This window comes from Camponotus vicinus, unplaced genomic scaffold (genome assembly GCF_025532165.1).
Source record: "Camponotus vicinus isolate PSW18456_S1 unplaced genomic scaffold, iyCamVici1.0 SCAF_11, whole genome shotgun sequence".
In the NCBI taxonomy this organism is placed as follows: domain Eukaryota; kingdom Metazoa; phylum Arthropoda; class Insecta; order Hymenoptera; family Formicidae; genus Camponotus; species Camponotus vicinus.
Genome location: NW_028141947.1, coordinates 14,567,476 through 14,591,926, shown reverse-complemented (window position 1 = coordinate 14,591,926; position 24,451 = coordinate 14,567,476). Strand labels below are relative to the sequence as shown.

At 36.6% G+C, this 24,451-nt stretch overlaps 1 protein-coding gene across 5 annotated transcripts in view; it reads right to left on the bottom strand.

The window, feature by feature from the left end:
* LOC145961290 (irregular chiasm C-roughest protein) overlaps nucleotides 1-24,451 on the bottom strand; it is a 152,502-nt gene that overhangs the window by 21,617 nt on the left and 106,434 nt on the right. For all 5 annotated transcript variants that reach the window (XM_083081337.1, XM_083081335.1, XM_083081336.1 and 2 more), the window contains 4 exons: nucleotides 16,436-16,563; nucleotides 3,984-4,167; nucleotides 2,810-2,945; nucleotides 142-350 (listed from right to left, as the gene is read on the bottom strand). In XM_083081337.1, the coding sequence (XP_082937463.1) occupies nucleotides 142-350; nucleotides 2,810-2,945; nucleotides 3,984-4,167; nucleotides 16,436-16,563 (657 nt within the window). The remainder of the gene's footprint in view (nucleotides 1-141; nucleotides 351-2,809; nucleotides 2,946-3,983; nucleotides 4,168-16,435; nucleotides 16,564-24,451) is intronic.

Genomic DNA, 24,451 nt, shown 5'->3' with positions numbered 1-24,451 from the left:
GTATTTATTTTCGTATGATCGTTATCATATTTCTTTATACTATGATATTTAACCATTGAATCTATTTTCCGTTCTATTAACTTAAGGATCTAATGAATTCTTTTACGAAGCTTTACGAGAGGAAATTAAGTCTGTACTCACATCGCACGTCGAACCTCACTTCGGTGCTGGACGACATGGTAGGATTAGCGTACGCCGGATGGATGGCAACGCATCTGATCGGCTGGCCGTAACGTGATCGCTCAGCCAGAATCTCGCAAACACTGTAGGTCGCCCAAGTGCGCGGATTATCTATCTCGGTCGAGTTTACCTGAGGCCGCAACGTCCTCAGCTCGGTCTCGCCCACGTACCTGCATATCGCCCGGAAAATTTGCATTTCCAATGGCTGTTCTGCAACAACTCTTACTCGCTCCCCTTCAACATTCTCCCCTCCTCGTCAGCCTCTTCTTCGGGCCGCGCGCGACTCGCTCTATCTTACGCGCACGTTCCCCGTTGACGTCACTCTCTTCCGGTTCCGACCTTTTCTCTCTCTCTTCCTTCTCGTTTCCCAAGCCTTCCTACCTAGGCTCATCGTCGCAGATTATTCCGAGTCTCGCTCTGATAAACGAGGGCACTCTCGTAAATTGAGCCTCTCTCGGTGCTCAGTTATTATAATAATAATGCAAAAACATTATATCTGAGCTATTTCTTATGGATTCTTGAGCAAATCTGATATTCCGCGAAAATAAAAGAGAGCAAATCGATATATTCATATTTAATTCTCGGCCGCCATCCACTTTAAAATCTTTTTATGTCGAAGTTTAGCTGCACGAGTTGAAAATTAATTTCGGTGATTGTTTACGTTACTTGAATCATAGCGACTCTCTATCCTATCCATCTTTTTGTCCCCCATATATCTCTTTTCGATTTGTAAAAGCGTTCAAAATGCCATATATCTATATCGGCTACAATAACAGAAATATAATGCGAAATGTAACAAATGTTTGCAATCATATAATTTGCAATGTCTGTGCAATAATTGAAACAGATATTTCACATGTGCATTGAATAAAATTAAAATAAATATCATTATTTATATATTTTGAAAAATATCTCATATTCTTTTAATGTTTTTAAATGTTACTTTATCGAAATAAAATTTTTAGATCAAAAAATAAAATAAAAATATAATACAAAATATAATATAAAAGTCTAGTCTTTATATATGTGACGTACGAAAAAAATTTTAAGTCAAGATTCCCGATGTCTGTTGCATATGTGTCACGCCATTTGCTGTCCCAGGGTTAAATACAAGAAAGAGAAATATGCGGATAATTAGTCGAGATGTTTGCTAGGTCGGTTAGAAAATGTTTTTTTAGCAATAACAAGCTGTCCGATACGCGTGAAAGAATGTTTCAAAGCGAGACATTTCGAGCGTAATATAACAAAGAATTAAATAACGACGATACTGCGGAGAACGTAACAATAACGATAACGATAATGACATAATAATCACCACGATAGCCATCTCGTGTATCGTCGTTATTTTGTTAATGTCTCGAGACATTTCGAGCGTAATATAACAAAGAATTAAATAACGATGATACTGCGGAGGACGTAACGATAATGATAACGATAATGACATAATAATCACCACGATAGCCATCTCGTTCGTCGACGATTGTGTTCTTGGGATGAACACTCGCCGTCGATTGTGCAGCGATCTCTCACGACCTCTATGCTCCAGTCATAATTAACACGTTTATGCATACTCATATTCCGCATCGTACTGCGTATGTCAATTAGGATAATTCCCAGTGAGTAAGTGGATAAGCGAGAGAGCCCTGAGGACTGAGGCAGCCGGAGAACGGTCGCCTTGTCAAGGGATCTCGTCTACAATTTGGAACGTGGCTCGACGCCCCACGGATGTCGTTCCGCTAACCGAAAATTGCAGGTTTAAAGCCGACAGAGAACGACAGATACACACATAATTTGTCTCCTCTCCTGTCGCGGCGTTCGTTTTTGTTTCGTCGTAAAACTACTAAATCCTTTACCTTCTCCACGTGCTCGAAAATGACAAGTCGAGAGTCACACGACCCCGGAATCTATAAGAGAATTTCGCGATTCGCTTTCTCGTCGTTGCGTGAGACTCGCGTCTGATATTTTCTCGTCGTATCGCACGAAATGCATCATGTAGCTCCTTAATTTCGTCCAGGCACGATGCAGAATGGATCATGATTATTCATGAAGCGCATGTTCTGCTATCGACAGCGTTCTCGATGCATTACGTGGAATCTTCGAACAACGGGAACAAGCCCAAAGCTTCAACGAAGGAGAGGCGTGCCAATGTTAAAAGATGCCATAAAATCGATAATGACTTGCATCTTGATCTAAGACATGGGGCATCGTTCGCGTGGTCGAGCCCGAAAATTATTAAATTAATTAAATGATTTCATACAAAATAACATTACAATAAAGTACATTCGTTTGATAAATCTTAGATATTCCTCATAAATAAATCCTCGTAATAGATCAAAATTACAAGCGCTTCAACCGATTATTTCGCACCGTACAGATTCTCATTCCTTTCTCCTTATTACCGATATATCCTAATTAATTCGCAGACTCATAAGCCTGAAATTGCCGAATAATTACGCTCGCTACGAGCGAGCAAACGAGCGGAAGGAACGTGACGACGAAGACGGGGAACGAGGGCGAGACGGCGAGCGAGCGAGACACGCGAAGCGAGAGATCGCGCGCGCGCGCCGAACAAGAGGTTCGGCGGCGCACAAGTTAAGTAGTACGGAATCTACGTGCAACAATTACGAACCATTTAATTAGAGGCGAAGGATTCCCATACCGCGCTCTGCATGTGAGCGTAGCGATCTCACCTGCTCGGGCTGTCACGTTGCTGCCGGGGAGAATTAGACGGTCGGTGTACTCTATCTGCGGTCGCTGAGGGCTGACTGGAATGAGAAAATTAGCATGGATTAATCCCGTATGCCTTCGCTCGTGCCATACGCGCTCGTATACACGATGTCATAAGAAATCATTCAATACTCTTTTAATTTTTTGATAAAATCGCCGCACGACGTAATGAGATCTTGAAAAAAATATCATAAAGCTTATAATAATTATTTTTTTCTCTCGCAAAAATTTATTTATGTCGAGTATAAATCATGATATCGCAAAAAAAATAAATTTACGCGATTGAATTTTAATTATGTATGAAATAAAATATCGGGATGCTCAGATTGTCGGTCACTATAAACGTGCAACCGATTACTGCGAGACATAAAGATTAAAAAAAGAGACGCGGAGATTTTCATCCCCCCGCCGTGACAAACTCCATTTTCACAGCGCAGAAATAAATCCCGTTGCTTCATTGTTAATTGTATCGTGAGATTACCGAGCGAATATAACATCGAGAGAGTCGGGACGATTTTACACGGCTAATCGGACTATATTCGGTGTAATGTACTATTCCCGGACGAGAGATATTAATCTGCCATAAATATCGCTCGCCGATAAAAAAACGCGAAACACATTCCGCGAGATATGACACCGTAATTCCGAGAGTAGCGATAATGAGAAAGTTTGCGAGCGAATCTACGCGAGTATTCATTGTGTTATGCGATTTATTTCGATACGCGCCTAGCAATCGTGCCGGCCGTTTCATTAAACGCGCGAAATCAATTATCTTGCTATCGACTACTAATGTGAAAAAACAAGCTGGCTCGACTCAATCAATGGGATTTGATTTCTCAGCTTCGTATCGAATTACTTAGTTATTATTCTGTTGCATAATATATTGGATGCAACATTATCACTATTGCTCTCGAAACGCTTCTCTATCTTTACTGGTGTTATTGAAACAATAGCCGAGAATCATGAATATCATACGATATTTAGAGAACATTGTCAACCTTTTTTTTTGCTAATAAGAGGACGATTTATATAGCTCAAAAGCGATTAATACAAGAATATATTTGCCTAGCATTTACCTCTGACGACCAGCTTCGCTGGTTCGGATGCTAACGCGTCCTGCGTCGTGAAATCACTTGCGGTTACTTGACATTGCCAAAGCCCGTCATCGAACTCTAAGGTCGCCGATCTCACCCACAACGAGCAGTCGCCCATGTCTGGCGAACCCACCCATTCGTATTTTTTCAGGTGCATACCTATCGGCTAAATAAAGAGAACAGAATATTTAGAGAGAGAAGTCATTATAATATAATTTTTACATACATTTAATTTTGTATATATATCTCTTTTTCCTCGAAAGGAGAGTTTTATATTTACATTCTTCATGATTTGATTCTAATAATTTCATACGTAAGTAACAAGAATCAATTTTTACATATGTAAAAAAATATGATTCAATTTAAAGATCGACACACACGATATTTTACATACACAAAACACTCGCAATCTGAGATTAATAAATCTCGCAAGATTAATAGAAGAAGAGGAGTTAATTTTCGCCGACAAATTTCCTAAAGTCCTAAACGATGGTCCACGCCCGTCAGCACATTTTTAAATCGACGAATCTAACCTATGACAATCGCTTCTCATTTCTCGAATCCTCTTTCCGTACATCCTTTCCATCCCCAGCTCAGCTTTACGTCGGTTGTACCGTACGCTTCCTCCGAAATGAATCATCGGCTTCCGGCTCCCATCGTCGATGTCATTCGATTCTTCTTTCTCGCGGATTAATTTCGCTGCCGCCAGAAAAGTGCAGGTTTAGCAAGTTTCGCAGTCATAACGCGGTTGTAATTCAGCGATCGATTCTGCATCCGCGGTCGCTCTTTAATTCCCCTTCTCCTTAAAACAGTCTTTCCTCCCTCGCGAAATCGAAAAAGCTTTCTCTTGTTCCTCTTCTCGAAAGTTTGATTAAAAATTTCTGTAGCAATCCAAAGTTATTGTTTATCTCGAGACATTTTGTATCTGTTTGTATAAATTGATCTTATTTATTTTACTTGCTGTACACATATTGCTATTTTGATATTTTTATTACTTATATATATAATTAATTGTTTTACTGGTCAAACTTGATGATACTTCTGTGCTTTTTTTGCTTAACGTGATAATAAATTAATTTCTCTCTTCTCTCTCGGTCTTCCATTCTTTTCTTTCATGCAGCTTCGCGCGATACGTTATCGCGATGGCTATTATATACATCGTCGGCGTATCGGTCGAGGTCGGATTGTTCTATCTGTAAGTTTGTGGTAGCTTTAGTACGTGTAGCGAAAAAGCTTCGTTTAAAAGGTATTACTTGGTTAACGAGTTTCCGTAATCCGCCGGCGGTCCACTGTCTTGAATTAGCACCGTCGCGCTCGCCTGTGTATTGTTGGTGAAGATATTAAGTTCGCTACAAACTGCTTCTTTGTTCTCATTAAATCAGCTCGATCCATGAAAAATTATAATGATATATTTAAGAGGCTGTCTTCTTTTTTGTCTGCGTTACTTTTTATAGCTTCGAATCAAAGATTAGTTTATTATCCAATTTTATAATCCCATATGTATCCAATAAAGTTACAAATTATTTAATCCAACTGAGAATAAGAAAATTCTTTTTAAAATTTTATGTTGATGTAAAATTTGATAACCATTGATAAAATTTTAACCAATATGTTTATTTTCCCATTTTTTTCTTTTCTTTTCGAAAAAAGTGACAGTATTAGTTAGAATATTAGTTAGAATATTCCATAAGGAAGCATGTAATTATGTCTATTTCGTCAAAAATATTCACGATTCATTCTTATCGCTTTTTTTTTGGCATAAAAATGTTACGCCACTTGTAATACCCTGAATCCAAGATCCTTTTTATGAAGAATTCTCGCGAGAGATGATCGCGCTTTGAAACGAACGAGTGTTTAACTTCGGTTTCCTCCAGGGACGCAATGAGAGCTCCGTTAACTACGATAGGACGCCGTCGTGCGACTATATTAGTAATGAGCGGAGAGGTATTCCCCGCGGAATGCGCAGTTTATCACCCGGTGGCAGACACAATAATACAATGGTGAAATCCTGACGAAGATTATTCGCGCGTAGACGAAGAGCCCCCAGGACAAGAAGAATAATGAGTTTACTGGCGCGCGCTCATGCCCGCTGGTGTTCGGGTGAAACGACGTCTAATATATATTATCAGTACGAATTAACGTCTTAGGTCATTGTCGGGTTAATATCTCATATCATATCACCCTCGAGTAACTGCCTTTTCATTCTACCGTATTACAAAGTGTCCATAAATTGTCACGAACATTCGCAGTTAACTCTGAAGATATTCTTGGAACGCATAAACTTGCTCAAAGTCAATTATAATAATATTATTCGTCTCGAGATTATCGAGTCTTCATTTAAAATATAAAGAATAAATCACTCTCGATGCATTTTTTGCAACGATAAAAATTATTCAAAATCAAAAGACACGACGATAAAGAATTAATAATGACAGAATTAATAATCTCACAATTTTTCTCGTCAGAGAATAGAAAGGATCATGTCTCCCGTTTCCTCCAGGATTCCTCGCGTCGGAGTAACGCAAGATTTATACCTAAGTTATCCAGAATTCCCGAGCGCACGCTTCGTCGTCCATGTCCATGAAGAGGCACACGCATACTAACTTTTCCGATATCCCAGGAAACTAACCAAGCTGCCGCAAATCAGTCCAAACACACATTCGCGAAGGGTACCATCGCTCTTACAGCGGAACAAGCCGCGAGGCACTTTTCGAATGCGCAATGAGTAGAAGACGTCGTTTCTCCCGGTTGAATCTTTTCCTCTCTCCTTCTCCGTCTCCTATTCAATAATTCCACAAATTTTCGCAAACACACAAAGAGGACGAAGAGCATCTGTGCGCGAAGAATTTCGAGCCGTGTTCGAGTTGCAAACTTTTCGACGCTTATCACAAGGATACATATCGACGAGTAAGAACTTATGGTAACACTTCCGAAGGAAGTTTCGGAAGAAAAAGAAAAGTAAGAGTACTTGGTTACCGCAATGCTTTTTCGCTATCGGTCTACGTCCTACGATCTATTTCGTTGCTCTCGAAGAGATTGCCATTGCGTCTGCATTACTGCGGGACTCCCTTGTGCTACGTAGCCTTTGGCCCAGGGATATGTACCCTTAGCCGTTTGCCTTGATATGCGACGTATTTGTGTTCGTCTCACGCATACAGAGGTATCTATGTCTGTGTGTGCCGATAGGGACGAGGGCAGGGCAGGGGTGTGTCTGCGGGTGCATTACGTTGATTGCTGGTCGCGGCCTCTCCGGAGAACACAGAGAACAGCGAAGAGGGCGGTAAAGCGGGATGGTTGAAGAGGGTAGGGAGTGAAGGCACAAAGAAGGCCGAGAAACGGCATGAAGAAAGAAAAAGGGACTCTTCTTTTCTCCCGGGTAAGTAAGCGAACGGTGCGCCACATCCCAGGCGCCCGTGAATTTTAATCCTTTCAATGAACAATGGCGACTTCTGCGAGCAGTTTCCTCGTGCAATGTATCCGTTTTTAATTCTCTCGTTTCCGTGGAGGACATCTCCGATGAAGTCGACTGCCTGCTTTATTCGCTTGCAATTTTAGTAACATTGTTAATAATATTTATAATAGCCTTCGCATACATTTTCTGTAAATACTTGATAATATGTATTTTTTATGTATTTTTTTAATATTCTAATTTTAGTGATAGTTTCTTTGGCCAGAGTATTATTTCAAATAGATTGGAAATCTTAGATGTATGCGTTGGCGAAAAATAGTTAACGTAACAAATTAAATATTTGATTGCAATTTGAGAAAGAGCTATTGATTAACAATTTTAGATATTTTATTAAAAAGCGATTTCCAAACAATGCGCCTTGAAGAAGGTTTACAAGTCAAAATTATTTTGGTACTTCAATAAAACAGATACAATGCATCCAGCGCTATTCGCAGAAGATATAAATGCGCAGAATGAAACAAGCGGAAATAACGTGGTTAGAAGCTCCAGGATGGAGAACAGAAAGAGAGAGAAAGATGGTGTAAACAAAAGTAGCTCCCAAAGAGAAAATTATCCCACTTGTTATTTACATCTTTCATAAATATTCACTTTTGCGGGAGAAAATTGAGGAAAGAGACGGGAGGGTAACAAGTTGAGGAGAGGGAAAGAAGGTGAAAGAAAAGCCGGGGAGAGGATATTTGGTTGAAGAAGAAACGAGAAACCGTGCAAGGCATAAATCTCCGGGCTTTCGGAGGGTCTCGTTTCAGGATCACCCACTGCGAAAAGCCTTCGTCGCTGTAATGCGATATTCAAGTTCCAGGCCGCCTCTCACCGCCCATCGTCCCGGCAACCACCCTTAACGGAGTCTGAGGAGCATCGGACGATATTTGCATTGTTGTTACCGGAAGTGGAGCCTCGCTCAGTCAAAAATTTCAAAGAAGCATTCTGCATCTAAGAAGCTTCTATTTCCATAAAACGGTATATAGAAAATTATCAAAGACAATTTCGCAAATAAATTGCACTTTAAACGCAAGTTATTTCTCCAGAATAATTATTTAAAAAAAATGCATAATATACAAATTTATTAATAAATCAATTATATCTCATATAATCTTTTTTTAGAATTTGTCACGTATTGAAATTTCAATTAGCAATTATTCGGACTAGAAAATTAACAAATAATGTTAAATTTCCTTTTCTGAAAATTAATTAACTCCATTATTTGTTTTCCATTTTTGCCTGAAATAAAAAAAAACAAAAACAAAAAACAATAAACAAATTAATAAATATATAAAACATTAAATATATAATATTTATTTTTATATGTATATTTATATTCTAGTCAGCCTATCTTATTAGTCTTTCTGACTAATTTGTAGCAGACGAAATTGTGCGGAAATGTTTGGCGGAATTTGTCAGAACAATTATTTGGCTGACTGAGTGGGTATAAAAACAACTGTGTAGTTGTCACCATTGCTTCGTTACGCAAATGTTTATTGGAAGGAGGTCAGACGTGTCTATACGCCCAAGCGACAGAATCTATCCGTGGCAACGGCACCGACGCATATCCTGTGGAGAGAGCATTCACACATTTTTCAGCCCAATGAATAATTGCTAGAAAACAATATTCGTGGACTAGAAAAATATGTGAGGTGCAAGTGGCTGGATCGAGAATCGAACCCGAGCCTTTCGCTTTCCGGGCCTACTGCCCACTGAGCTATCCAGACCTCACACCAAATGCTGTTATTTAACAGTGATATGCGACTTTAGAGCGATGTTGATATCTTGCTCGATGGATTGCCTCGCTGTATTCTATAATAAAATTCTATAATAAAGTATATTGTATTTTATTTTATTCTTTTATAAATAAACAATACATATATTACAAAAAGAATCCGATAACGCAAAAACGTGAATTTGATTATATCGAACATTCTTTTATTATGCTATCAAATATTCAACAGCAAAAAGTTATTCGAAAATTTGGGTAAAATTGCCAGGCATATCTTTACATGTATGCACGTATGTACATGATGCGTGTCGAGAATTTTTAATTTTAATATGTATTTCAGCCATTGTCTTTTATATGTTTCAACTCACGAAATTACCTCTGTTAAGTATACTTAACAGAGATAGATCTGGTATAATACATTGTTTTATGGGCTTTGTTTCACTGATATTCAAAAGCAAAATCAGGAAATAATTGGGCTTTAGCAAATTATTAATTAAAATCCATTATTTAATATATAAATAATTAGTATATAGCCAACAAATTTATATTACTTTAACAATGCATTTTATAATTATACTATCAGTTGTTGAAAATCAAAATGGCATTTCAAATATTGGTTAAATATTATTATCAATTATGGATTAATAATTGGAGATATTTTCCAATACATTTTCTTTGTCGATGACATTAAAAATTATGTTCCATATATATATTCTTTTGAAAAATAACGCCAGATTTGCATATTCTTCTTAAAAAAATATTTAGATTTGAGAGGAGGTGCTAATATACAGTCTGAATAAAGTTAATTTAGCTTGGATAATCTCAGCTGAGCAAGAATTATTCGAGACAGGCGAGAAGAAGGACGGACAGTACTGAATATCGAGAGCTCGCAAAACGACGTCGGTTGAATTAGCATATTTCCAAGCGCGCAGGCTTTATATCATGACGAATTTGCATATAGCGCGGGCGATGAACATTTTTTTTTCTACGTCGCTCATTAAGTATGCCGGAATAACAAATATTTATGCGCATTTTGCTGGAAAATTCATTCCTCGCGAAAAATTCTTCGCGCGAATTTTGCTCCTAAGGTGTCTTCAAAAACAACGTGAAATTTTATTAACACCGTTAAATATCTACATTTTATTGACAGGTATCAATTTATGTATAATTAACTGATTGAAACGTGTGATGCGTAGATTTATGTATAAAAGAGGAAAAGAAAAATTTGAATTCTTAGAAGGCATTTCGAGTACATTAAACCCCCCCGTGCAATATTTCATTACGGCTTTCCTGCGAATGGAATTGAAAAATTACCGGTCGTATTCTGGACGGTACATAAATCTTAATGAAAAATCTGTCTTGCGGAATATCGAGAGCAGTCTCTGTGCCAAAGACGTGATCCAATAATGGAGATAGATTTGCAAGTAAACGGGAGGCAAAAAATGTACATACCATATACATCTTTTGCTCTCGAATCAAGATGGATCAATATTTTAAAAAACAACTCTTTTTTTTTTAAAACGAATTAAACTGCAAAGTTCACGAAAATTAATTAAAGATTTTACGTCAAGTTTAATCGTTCAATTTTTAACATGAAACACCATCTGACTAAAATTAAATAATTCTTTTGGAGAAATTGAAACTTGCAGCTCACGACGGTATATTATGCTGTTAGTTATCGCTGTCGATACTGATATACATAGAATTATCGATGCGTCATATAATCGAAATCTATTAGTACGCGAGAAACGCGCCCGAGCCACTCGGGATGCCAGAGGGTGATATATTAAGCATACATTTTCCCTAATCCAGATGTCATTAAAACAGATTATCTACATGAATTAATATGCAAATTAGTTCACGCGTCGCTGAGGCACGTATACGCGATGCCCCCGTCTACGAAAGTTATAACTGCAGGGCGTTACGTTATGTTATGTGATGTTACGTATTAACATTTATACAATTTTCATGCGGTAATTAAAAAGTTAAACAAATGTATCGCATACGGTCTCGCGCGGCTGGAGAATATCAACGCAATTGTACGATATACAATCCTATTACAAAATGTTAGTCTTCGTAGTTACGAAATATTAAGTAGAAATCGTATGCATATGCAATTTTGCGAATTCGTTTCACTCGACGCGTAACAAAGCGCATCGTGGAATTTCATTTCAAAGCGCAATCAAGAACAAAGTTAAATTCCGTCGTATAAAATAATGCCCGAGGGAGGATGCAACGCGATCTCACGAAAGTGCAACGGAAGCGAGGGTGTGTTTGTGTGCGTGTGCGCCAAGTATATATCGCCGCCGATATTTTCTCTAATCCAAACGTCACCAGCGCCAGCTTACCTTCGCAAATTAATATGCAAATTAATGTACGCATCGCGGCGCATATATCGCAACTGCCGCGGTGTGTACGTAAGTATATAATACCCGGTATATCGCGCGGCTCTTCAAGAGTATTTAGCCATAGGCGGGAATGCTTTCGGGAGGACACAATAGTTCGCATCGCGCGGAAAGATGCACAATGATAAATATCCAAAGCCACGAGAGAGGCCACTCGGCGCCTCTTATCCGTCCACTTCGCCTCGCGCGTCCTGTAGCCTGTAGTCCCCCTTTTGTTTGGCCCTCGAGCCGTCGTGAAAGCCGACGATTACGACGACGACCCCCTCTGGTCTTTGCATCGCGGTTCATTATTAACACGTGGATGCGAACGCGAGCACGTGTCTTCTACCATCCTCAAGCTCCGTTCCCTTTACCGTCATTCAAAACAATATTCCACGCCTAAATCGACAATTGCCACTGTAATGATTTATGCAACATTTAGACTCTTGCTAATAATCAGCAGAATATATCGATATTTAACTATCGATAATTTTTAATTGCTAATTATGATTGGTACTTTTTTCTAATGTAAATCTTTTTTTTTTTTTATACGTTGATTACTTTATCGTTTATTTTATATCTTTATATTTATATTATTTTATATTTATATTTATTATTATATATTTTATATTTATATTATTTTATTGTATATCTTCAGGTAATATCCTATTAATTTGAAGATATATTTTAAATAAAATGTACAAATTTCTGAATAGAGATACATCTCAACTTTGAAAGATTGCGAACACATATATATCGCGTAGACCTTTCGTTAGACAATTCGAAAGATATTTACTACGCAAACAACCTATATAGTTGGCTACAGTCGAAAATAACAATAGACTATTATTTTAGTTACTTATTTACAAAATAGTTATTTGCATTGATATTTTCGATAATAATAATACAAAAGGTACTCACAGGGTAAATACATTTTCATTTGCATTGCATAGACTATCTTTGACTCGAATTTAATCGCTATTAATACGTATTGTTTTGTCATTGTTATCATGCGTTTTTATTCTCGATTAATTAAATCATACGGAAGAATGATCGATCCGATCGAGTGTTCTCTGTAATAATTACAAAAGCGTTACGCATTTGTATATATAAATATATATTATTCATACTCCGATGATCATTGCAACAAATATCTGCAGTAATCAATAACAATAAAATGAAAACACGTTGTACAAAATACGATTATTCTTTTAATTACTGTAATTCCTGAATTCTCCCAAATGTTTTTCATATTGTCAAGCTATAGTTATTGTTCCCGAGAATAAAGTTAATTTATTCCCATACATGTATTTTATATGTATGCGACTTCTCTACAAAACTAAAATTTTCAAAATACGATATGTTTTTCAGCCACGGTTTGATCGATATAAATGTAATTTTTAATAAATTATTCCAGTCATTTTTTCTAGTCAAATGTCACAGTGATCTTTCGTGCAGAGAAAGAACGGGATCATCGAGAATTAAACTGCAGAATGTTCTTTACTCAAGTACTTCGTCTTTTGCAGCAAAGTGTCGCGTTTTGCTCGCCGACCATCGATCTTCGCCCTCACTTTTAGCTATCTTTCGACCACAATCATCCCTCCGACACGTTCGTTTCGTTTCCTCGCTTCGGTATGACTTTTCATCCCCGGTTGCGAAAGAGTTCTGTTTCTTTTCCCTCGACCGGGAAAAGTTGTAATGATTTGAAAGTTGTAATGATTTCAATTTAGAGCTGCGCTTCGCGCAGTCGATCGACGAAGCTCTATCTCTCTTCCGATTTTTTCGCGGTGCATAACGTCGCGTGCATAAAGCTCTCACTAAACTTACGATCGTCTTCGGAAGAAGCTAAGTAAAACGCGCTTGAGGTGATTACGAGAGGGAAGAAAGGAAACTGCCGCAAGAGGAACTGCGTATAGCTTTAAACTCTCAACGTAATAAGATCACGTTGCGCTAAATCCTTGCAAGAGACGAACAACGATTCCGCTCTCCGTAAAACTTTTTCACTTCGTCGAGATTAATGTCCTCTGACATAACACTCTCGTGTAACATGCGTAAATATATTCAGATATATGACATTAGATGTAAGCTATTTAAGAACGATGAGCCGAGAAGTTTCACGAAAGCTGACGGAAATGATATTACGAGTTAATTAAATAAGGGAAGATTTGCAAAGACGATAAGATTTGCTCATAAAAAATCAAGCAGTTGCAATAACGAATAATCGTCATTTCAATTTATATAAATTGAAAATTATTTCAATTCAATTTATTGTAATATTATATTAAAATATAATTTTCAATTTATATAATTTTAATGATGTGAGTAAAAAATGTTTGCATATCTTCTTAGAAACAATGTTAATGAAAGAAATTATACAGTGGAATTATCTTACTTTTATTTGTAAGACATAGATAATAAAAAAAAATTATTAAAAAAATTATAGATAAATTATTAAAATGTTAAACTATTAAAAATACACGTCGCGAAATGCTGAAAGTCGCCCGAGAGATTGCGTTCGATTAAACTCGGAGATCGCGGCATTTCGAGAGGGGACTTTGCATAAAACGCCGCGAGCATGCCAATCAAGCATCTACTTTCTTCGCTTTTTCTTCGCCCGACTTCCGAGAATGCTGCGCATCATTTCGTGTTTTCGCGGTTTCCGGCCCATCTCATCTCCAATCAAGCGCCAGACGTACCAGATATATCTCCGATCTCAGGTCGAGGTACGTGGCGCGCATCGGAAAGATCCCTTCATCCGTACATGTTCGTATATACGATGTCTATAGACACAAAGAGAGACACGAAGGCTTTATATCGATACGAGTCGGTCGCCTTCTGAAGATGTATCGCGGATTTACGCGGCCGCTAACGCGGATACATCGCGGCTCGTGAAGCCATATTATTCTCTATTACGCGCGAGATCGTGTATACATATGTGTACGTGTGTGTATATATATATTCCTGTTCGCGTACAAATCGCCGCTGCAATAATTCAAGGGGCCCAGGACGCGGCGGTGCGGAAAACGACTCAACGCGAACACGGAAAGCCGGTTTTCGAAATCGTCACGATTCAACGACGGAAGCGCTGTTTTCATGTCACCCCGTGTCGATTTAATTGAAAATTTTAACTCTCGCCCCGCCGGACCGGTGATCGCTATCCATATCGTTTCGTATTTGCGTTTTCGGCCAAGTGAAATATCGAGTCCGTTATCACGCGCGTTCAAATTTATCATGCGAGGAAACACGTTACCGCCAGATTCCGGCTGATCAAGCAAAGCAAGGACCGCGCGTAAATCATCCTTTTGTGACTTTATGATTGTGACGTCTCGCGGTGAACTATGTATTCCTATAAATCATAATAGCGAGAGCTACGTATTAGCGATATACGAGCTTGGCACAAACATTTTTACACAGTATATGTAGTAAATTTAAATCCGCACGAATCGGATATAATATACATTCAAGTTGCACGAATAAATCTTACGATAGAGTAAGATAAAAATTGGGACACTGTGTAATCGAAGTGAACAACTTGTGTTAATCTACATATCATAATGCTATTTCTTATTTGGAACGTTAGATATCAAAAATAAATTTGGGAAACACTTTTAAATAATATTGTACTTATTTAATTTCGTATTATAAGAGTTTCAGTTTAAATTCAAAATTTATCGAAATGCTCTGTGAGTGATGTAATATATTGTATAATTTTTATTCTAATAAAATTAATAGTTATTAAAGAATCGTATAAAAAATAAATCTCTTTCTTCAACTGAAGGATTCAGTGCAAAATTAAAAACATATTGTTTAGAATGTCGATATTCTAATGTACTTCTAAATATTTCGTATTTAAAGTCAATCATGAAAAATTGCAAACTTGTCTTATTTTTGCATTTCAACTTTTCAAAATTGCAAAAAGCATGTCTTCTAATATTTTTCTGACCTAATATAATTATGATAATATCATTAAATAAGAAGAAACGATGATAACAATAGACGATTTGATATATGTGAATTATCTGCGCTGAAACTAGTTGGAGAACTTAGTTGACGAACACACTATCATGGAGTTCCGCGAAAGTTTGAAGCGCCCAGGTTTCCTTTCCTCTTTAGATTCTACGGACAAACGAACGAATCGTCAGCGCATCCTGTAGCGTCCACTTCCGGCCAGGACAAACTTATCTAGAAGTTTACGCGCTCGTACGCGGTGAACGAGGAAAAGTCGATTGCCACCGACTTAGAAAAGCAGAACGGAACCAATGAAATGCTCTGAGTTACGGAACACACAAGTTGCACCTCCTTCCAGGTCCGGATGTTGTGTTTTTCAATTTTCGCAATCGCATCTAGCGAACGTTACCGTTGTCGTGCTTGTACCCTAAACTTCCGATCGTTCCGAGAGAACAATTCCGTTTTGCACTTACGTTCAGCAACGTACGTCGCTCTCGATCAGATTTAAAAAATTCGTTTCCTCTTTCTATAACTCGCATATCTACAGAACGAATTTGCTTATGTGTAACGCGAGGAAAACTACTCCAGAAAATAAAACTTAAACTAACTAGAAAAAAAATCTTCCATTGCGCATGTAAAACGATTTTCTCAATTTCTTATCACTATAATAAATTTTTAACTAAATATTTTATCTATTCTTGTAACTTGACAGAAATAGATAGAAATAGATTAAAATTTTTCGCTTCGATAAAAAATAAATAAAATATTTTCTAAATAAAGCAATTCTATTAATAATTTAACAATAATTGCTGAAAAAAATCAGTGATCTCTCTTCGTATAATTATGTTTCAAACGCTATTCAATTTGAAATATAATTACAACTATAAATAACAACTGCATCAAATAAGAAGTAATTTCGTACCTTTTGATCCTTCTGCCAAATGCATTGCCCTCTCTTTCCAAGGACTCGACACACCAGCTTTGCGTCCTGGCCAGGATTGACCTCGGTGTACTGCGGCATTTCCTCAAACTGCTGAATCCCATGACAAACTGCAAGCAATAACAGGAACTAATAAAATTTCATGTGTTGCGATATCGCGTGCGCAAACAATTATTTAAAAATGTATACGACTATAACGATAGACTTTGTCGCTTTTCACGACATTCTTGGCTATTCAAACAGTCATTTTTTGCAGAGAGGGAGAGAGGAGGGAGGGGCGGGGAAGAGAAAAAGAGAAAACGAGGAGTCTGTTTTTTCAGTCAACGCTAAAGTACAGACAGATGGTAAAGGCAGGATATAAGCACGGGGTTTAGCTGGGCATTAAGGCAGCCTGCAACCTCGTTAAAGTTGTTATTTAATTCGCAACTTCGCAAACTCATTTAACTCGGTCCGTGCTAAACTACGATCTTCAGTTTTCACCTTTTAAGTTTGCCGATAAATTGTATTTAGCGCTAATCGAATGACGGCAGACGCGACGGTACTGACTTCGATGCGACGATGCACGCGCAGACTTGTATATATTCGCAGGCATTAATCGCGTCTCATTAGCCGACGTTAATTATTTCTTCGACGCTCCTAGTATTCTCCGGATGAACTAAATTTAGCGAGAGTTTAATATCTAAATGCGTTTAAAGCGCGCTTTTGTTATAAAGCTCAGGAATAATCATGAAATTAATGCAAATGAATTAAAGCTTATCGATGTCTCGTCAAAAAATGTTGATCATTCTTGAGAATTCTCTCACATTTATTTAATTTACTAATTTATCTAACTTAAGCAGCAAAATATTTCGAATCTTTGTTCAATAATTACCAATTTTATAAAGCACTAATCATTCTAAGATAAAGAATAGTAAACAAAAAATTGTGTTTAAAGAATTTATGCTTGTCATAAAGTAACTTATACGGAAATGCAAATATATACATAATACAATATATACAATATATGCAAAATATATACATATAATTCCCAATAAAATTATTATACTGATAAAAACAAAATCCCTTCTGAAAAGAAAAATAATACGAGCAATTAGTCAGAAATAAATATATCAATTTTACACCAGCTGAACAAAATGTAATACGAATGCGAATGTATTGTCGCTTTGCCAGGAGTATGTGAAAATTTCAGGATCGCAGCACACGCTTTTTGTCGGATTGCAGCGTTAAAAATTCAATTTTTCACCGACATAGAGATGATTAATAAAACGCGCTGCCGCGTCGTATGCGGCTCGCGGAAATAACTTTGCAAAATTAACAACATGCGCATGCAGCTTGTGCGATTCGACGAGCACCGCAGCAGTATTTACAAATGCGAAAGAAAAACAGCATTTCCTGTTTGATAATGCTATTACGTTTTGTGATATTTTCATCTCTTGTACGATAAATTCAGTTAAATTTGAAGTACGAAATGTGAAACATCGGAATATATGTTCGCTTTTATTCATCAAAAATTAATTTACCACATCGATATTTAACGTCATAGTCGGATTGTACATTGTAAAAAAATGGATCGCTAAAAACGCAAAGATTATTTTTTTCATTCACGTTATAAAAACGTCAACAAATTATGAGACGAAATTTATATCAATAATGATCAAAATTCAATGTTAATTCTAGAAATGTGTGTGAAAATCATCATAATATAATTTTATCGCAACGAGCAAATTCTTAATCGCACAGAGTTCGATTGCGAGCAATATACGCGGGGCGGTGCCATCAGACGTCATCCTCAGGATAATCTAGCGGCAGGATTGTTAAAAGCGACGATACCGAGGAAATGCCCGGCGAGAATAAGGCAAAACTCAAGGATCCCCTGCAACAGGTTCCGTAAAGTAAATTCGAGGCTTGACGCGGGGCACACGCTCCGGCTGTTAATTGTGTTTGTACGTCGAGGCGACGAGCTGTACTTTCGCGAGAGCGCTGTGTAAATATACTTGGACCGAAATTGCAACGCTTTCTATCTGCAATAATAATTACGACTGTAGTCTCGAGTAAAGTCAAATAGATACGACAAATTACCGTGACGTCGGAAAGAGGCGACGGGAGAAGCGAATTGAAATCCTGGCGCGCCGTGAAGATATTCGGGAGATATTTTTCCTGCTGACACGAGCAGTATTGCAACACGTGCGAATTTTGATCGTGTCAAGAAAGCGAAATATACGAGGATTCTTAATAATGAAAATGTGTTTTATTTTTAATACTCTATATATTTCAATTTTGAATATAATATATTTTATTGAATATAATATACATTTTTTAACTGATTTAATAAATAGATATTCTTGCAAATATAAATAAAATTTTTTGCAAAGAAATAAACGATTATGTAAAAAGGTATTATAAGGGTGCACTTATTTTTGCGGGTGTAAAAAGAACGATAAAGCTACGCAGGGAAAGATGTATCATAAATTCTTGTAACACGTCAGATATAATGTACTACAACTCGGAACGCGGGTAACTAACTTTGCTCGCGTTGCAGAATATACCTCATTTTTGCGGAAATGGAGCAACGCTCGCGCCCACGTGATCTAATAAATTCATTTTTCAAAAATTAAAGTAAAAACAGACGCGGGTAATACGATGTTTAAAAATTGTATGGTACACAATTTATTCTACAATATGTACATGTAAAAATAGTATACGTTTCATTTTAATAAAAAAATATGCCTCTAATAACATTATTCTACCCCATTTTGTTAAAATATTTTAAACTATTATTCATATTTACACAATCATTATAATAATTACACAATTAATAGACATGTAAATATCGTTTCTTATTTTTCCAATTTTTCAAAAAAAAATTTACACAAGACAGTGATAGCTATTTGAGGTGGAAATCAAAGAGAAACACAAAAACAAAAGTTCTAAAGTTGATATATCGTTGCAAAATACACTTTATACCTTTCATCCCCGTCGATTCAGACAGAGATTCTCTAATTCGGCCGGACTTTCGAAGCGGCTTGGCACGGTTGCAAATTCGCGGCGATTCTCTCGCGCGCCTCTCGACCCGTTAATCTCATTTGCAAGTCCACGCAGAGGGCAACGCGAACGTTCGCGCGACCTCGATCACCGCCGATCCCCTCAAACGCGCTGTCGAGGAGGGATGGAAAAAAGTTTCGGTAACGCCACAAATTTGCTTTGCCTGTACGACCGATATTCGAGAACGTGAAAATAAGAGAGAAAAACAGCCCCGTTCCGCTCGCCAGACAGACCGACGCCGAAGAATCTAAAAACACGGCTGCTCTCTTTCCTATCCTTCCTACGTTTCGCGCGTTATTCGCTTCGATGCGATCCGTGTTTCGCTATAAATAAGCGAGGCTTAATAGACGAATGAATCTTTGTAAATAACTCTTGCGGATAGATCTTCGATGGCGCTTAATTAAAATCACGTATTAAATAGGCGCACGGCTGAATTAAAACCATATTAATTAAACACCGATCGATTACTCGCGTATTTCTAGCGCTATTTTCTTAGCAAAGCACGTTCGATAGAGAAAATTACGAGACCAACGTAGACGATTCGAGTGTGGGAATTCGATATCCTCATTCTCATTATTATTGGACATCAGAATTAGCGAAAGGAACCGAACGTTATATCAATGAAAGTACGAATTCGATGGTATTCGATTACGCTTCATCAAAGTTACGCCGACGCGATTAATTAAACAACTTAAATTATATCGCGAGCAACGAACACTCGTATTCTTGTGTACATCACGTGTCCAATTATTCTCGATAAAGACCAATGAATTATTTTTTTAACGTTGATTAACCAATTATACGACACGGTACACTTCGTAAAAGATGCAAGCGTGAAAAACGCAAGCGGTTGATCGATGTTATAGCCGGTGGTCGAAATGTTGATATAATCGAAAGAAACTTTTGAAAGTGCTTTTGCTACCGTTTGTTCGATATTGACGTTCAATCAAGGCGAAGTTTATTGCAACGTTACATGCGGACTACCGCATTTAAATGCCAATATGTAAAGGGTAAAACGGCTGTCGGATAATGCTCGCACACGTCGCATCGAACAACGACGTAAATAATACGTAAGAAAATTCCGTCAAAATCGTATTCGCGAAAAGCGATGTCAAAAAGCGCTCCTGGATAATGTACATCGGCTGAGAAAATTAAAAATACTCTTTTATTACGACATGATTCTTCTTCGGATAAGTATCCATTCGTCCATTCATCGAGCGACCCTTTCGCGAAGGGATATTGTGGAAAAAACAAATATATTCTTTAAAGATCCTCGATGGACTGTGAAATATCCGAAATTGGAGACGGGATATGTTATAGGTGCGCAAATATTAACCGATCGTGAGGGATATTTCGCTACATAGTTGTACATTTTTTTCGCGGCATAAAAAAGCACGACCACCTGCGTGACGTTGATGTTGGAAATCCCGAGTGTAAGAAAAGTTCGGAGAGTTACGCGGTTGCGATTGCGACGAAACCTTGGCGTTTCGCAACGTAAAAAAACAAACGGAGCCGCGGGATGAAAGCGCGAAATATCGGAGACACACTAGCGTACAGGATGAGTTGAATCACCAATATATAACGCGCTTCTCTGCGATGAAAAACTGTCACAGTATATACAAGTGTGTGCAATGCATATATATGTATCGATTTGCCTTTTTTTTTTTAATTTCTCACAACAATTGCACCGTCATATAAAGACAAGTATAACGAAATATGTATCATTCGTGAAATTCAATCATAGCCTAAAAAAGAAGAACATATAAAACAAAACATTTATATTTTATTACATGTATATTTCATAACTTTTTCTAATATAACGCAGATATTTTTTCTACATATTGCACGAATAACAGAAAATAAAAGTTCTTGTTCTTTAAGAGCACAAGTTCTGTAAAAAATATATGAATTATAACAAAAAAATAATATAAAAAATAATATAAATATAAATATATATATATATATATATATATATATATATATATATAATATAAAAAAAATAAAAATATAAAATATAAAATAAAAATAAAATAAAAATATAAAAATAAATATATATATAATAAATAAAATAAAATAAAAATATGTATAATAAATATATATATAAATAAATAAATATAAAACTTGAATACAATTTGTGCATTTTAATCAATTAAAATCTAACAAAATAAATAATATGAAAATAGAGAAAAATTACACACGAGAAGTTACACCGATTTTAATAATTATTATTAAACTGACTACTTTTTATATCAAATCATTTGTAAGATCGGAAGATAAATAACAAATCAATATATAAACCAGTTAGTTATTTTTACAATGCTCGTATTATCGGGTCGCCATCGCTATTAAACAATCGTCACCGATTTGACACGAATCATGCATAACTCAACGATATACATGTATATATATATATATATATATATATATATAAGCGCTCGTCTATTAGCATTGGTGCGTCCCGTTGATTGTCAGTGAATAATTAATTGCATAGGAACAAAGGCGCCACTCCAGATCTACAGAGAGTGTGCCGACATGTTGTAATATTTATAAGCATACACACACGACGCAACATGATGTTTTCAGAATTATGCGCGCCGTGTATAATGTAATATAACGACGCGACGTAATGTGCGATGTACATAGTCGCTGCTGACAGCACGTGGTTCTAACGGCTGTAATAAATATCTGTAATAAATAACTAAAAATAATAATAAGTATAATAATAATATTAAGTAATCTTTTGTATTTCATTTTACTTTGCTTCATAATAATTAGAAATAAATATTAGCAAAAGAACAACGATAAGATCTGTCGCGAATTATTTTCTTCTGTGTGTTAGTCTTATCGATATTAAATAATTAATAAATAATAATTAATAAATTGGAGATAATGTAGATATATTCTCATAATTACGAGACTCAAAAATGAATAAAACGTCTGAGAATATTCATGAATATCTCTTGCGAGTTGTCTACGAGTTGTTAGGTACTAATTCAGTGATATATTCTGCAGTATTGTAGCACTCTAGGGTGCCACATATGACTGTACCATCTCATAATAATAGCTATGAAATATACAAGGCGTTAACTAGAGCTATTACACCTGTCATAATTATAAATGGAGAAAAACATAAGGCAGAGAAAGAGAGAGAGAGAGAGAGAGAGAGAGAGAGAGAGAGAGAGAGAGAGAGAGTTGAATATAATATATCTTAAAATAATTTATATCGCTTTTCGCATGATATGTTTTTATAGTAATAATTCTTTATAAAACTTTGTCGCGATACGTTATTGAAGATTACATACGGATTGACGTATCACAAGACATGAATTCTCATTAAAGGTGAAACATAGTTGCATCTGCAATTGTGCAATATCTGGAATTTAAAAGAGAAATAACGGGGCAAACTGACATTAAAAAAATAAAAAAACAACGAAAAAGACTGCACGTTACACTAAAGAAAACGTTAAGAGACCTGCGATTTAGATCGTCGATTAGGTCGGCCGTTTTCGTATTCCTTGCCATTCAAACGTCTCTCAGAATGGTCTGCATTCAAATCGCGTTTTTCCTTTCTTGCGAGGCGCCGCGAATCGCATTAAGAGCTCCCGAAGGTATACAAGGGACGCGTGTAAAATGCATCCACAACAGCTCGTTAATCTTTTCGCATCTTTCGCGAACTTCTCTCACCAATGCAACATCCTCTCTTCTTTTTTGCCGCCGCGCCGCCTTTCCTTTTTCTCACGCGAGCAAAGTGGCAAAAAAGGAGAGAGAGAGAGAGAGCCTTTTCAGACTGTAAAGGTCGCATGCCCGACTCCCCCGATGCCGAAGGAATACACATCTCGAGCACTTTGCACGCCGTCAAGACGTTTAACGTACTTACTCGTAAGATCTCTCTTATGCAGCTTTTATCCCGAAAAAGCGCGCGCCGCGAGAGAGAACAAAATCCAAAAAAATGTAGAAACGAGATTAAGCTGCATCTCTAGTATTTCTGAAATATCCGAGATGCAAAAAGTGAATTTTAACACGAGTTAATCTTTCGAAAATGTTTTTATCGTTCATTTTTTTATACCCATAAATTTACCTTAGTGTTAGAATTAAAAATTAAACTAAAGCTACGACTGATTTTTATTAGTGTTGTATATATCATTAACATAAGAATGTATAATTAAAAAATATTACGCGAAATTCAGGAGAGATTCGAGTCAATTGTAAGACTTTAATCAGAATTTAATTCATCGCAAACAAATATTTCCTTTTAATAATTTTAATGTATACTTTTATAATAAATAATTTAGAACTTGTATTATAATAATCGTATTATAAGAATTATTATAATTGATTAATATAATTGATTCCAGAATTCCTTACATCTTTCTCTTTTTGCAAATATTGATTCTCTAAGTACGCTTTCAAGACTTCTCCGGCCAGTTAAATAATTTCATTCGCCGCTGTGTAATTAATCGTTGCGGTTCTCGACTTTTCTTTTTTCTGCGATGAAACGAGAAAGTTGAGAATTCTTAGGTGATTCCTAAGAGGATAATCCGGAGTAGATCTTAGAAAATATTCAACGGGTATTACCAACTAGTAGAAACTGCGGTAGTCGCTATTGTGGAATAACATTAATTAGTGATGCCGAGTGCAGCATTCTCGTATTTTACAAAAGTTGCATCGTACAATAGAGTATACTCTTTAAGATTTTATCGTTACGGTGTTTATCTATTTTTTTTACCGCACTAAAATCTGTTTCGTATTCTATTAATAACTATTAATAAATGCGTTACACATAATGTAATTTGTAATGTTACTTGAATATTTAATATTAAAATGAATATTTAACGATCCAGAAATCTCGATAAATCAAAGTTATAAATAATCCGAACGAAGCAGTCTTCATAACTATGATTTATACAGATCTTTCGTATTTCCGCCAGCCGTCCTTTGCTTCCGCGATGTGATCGA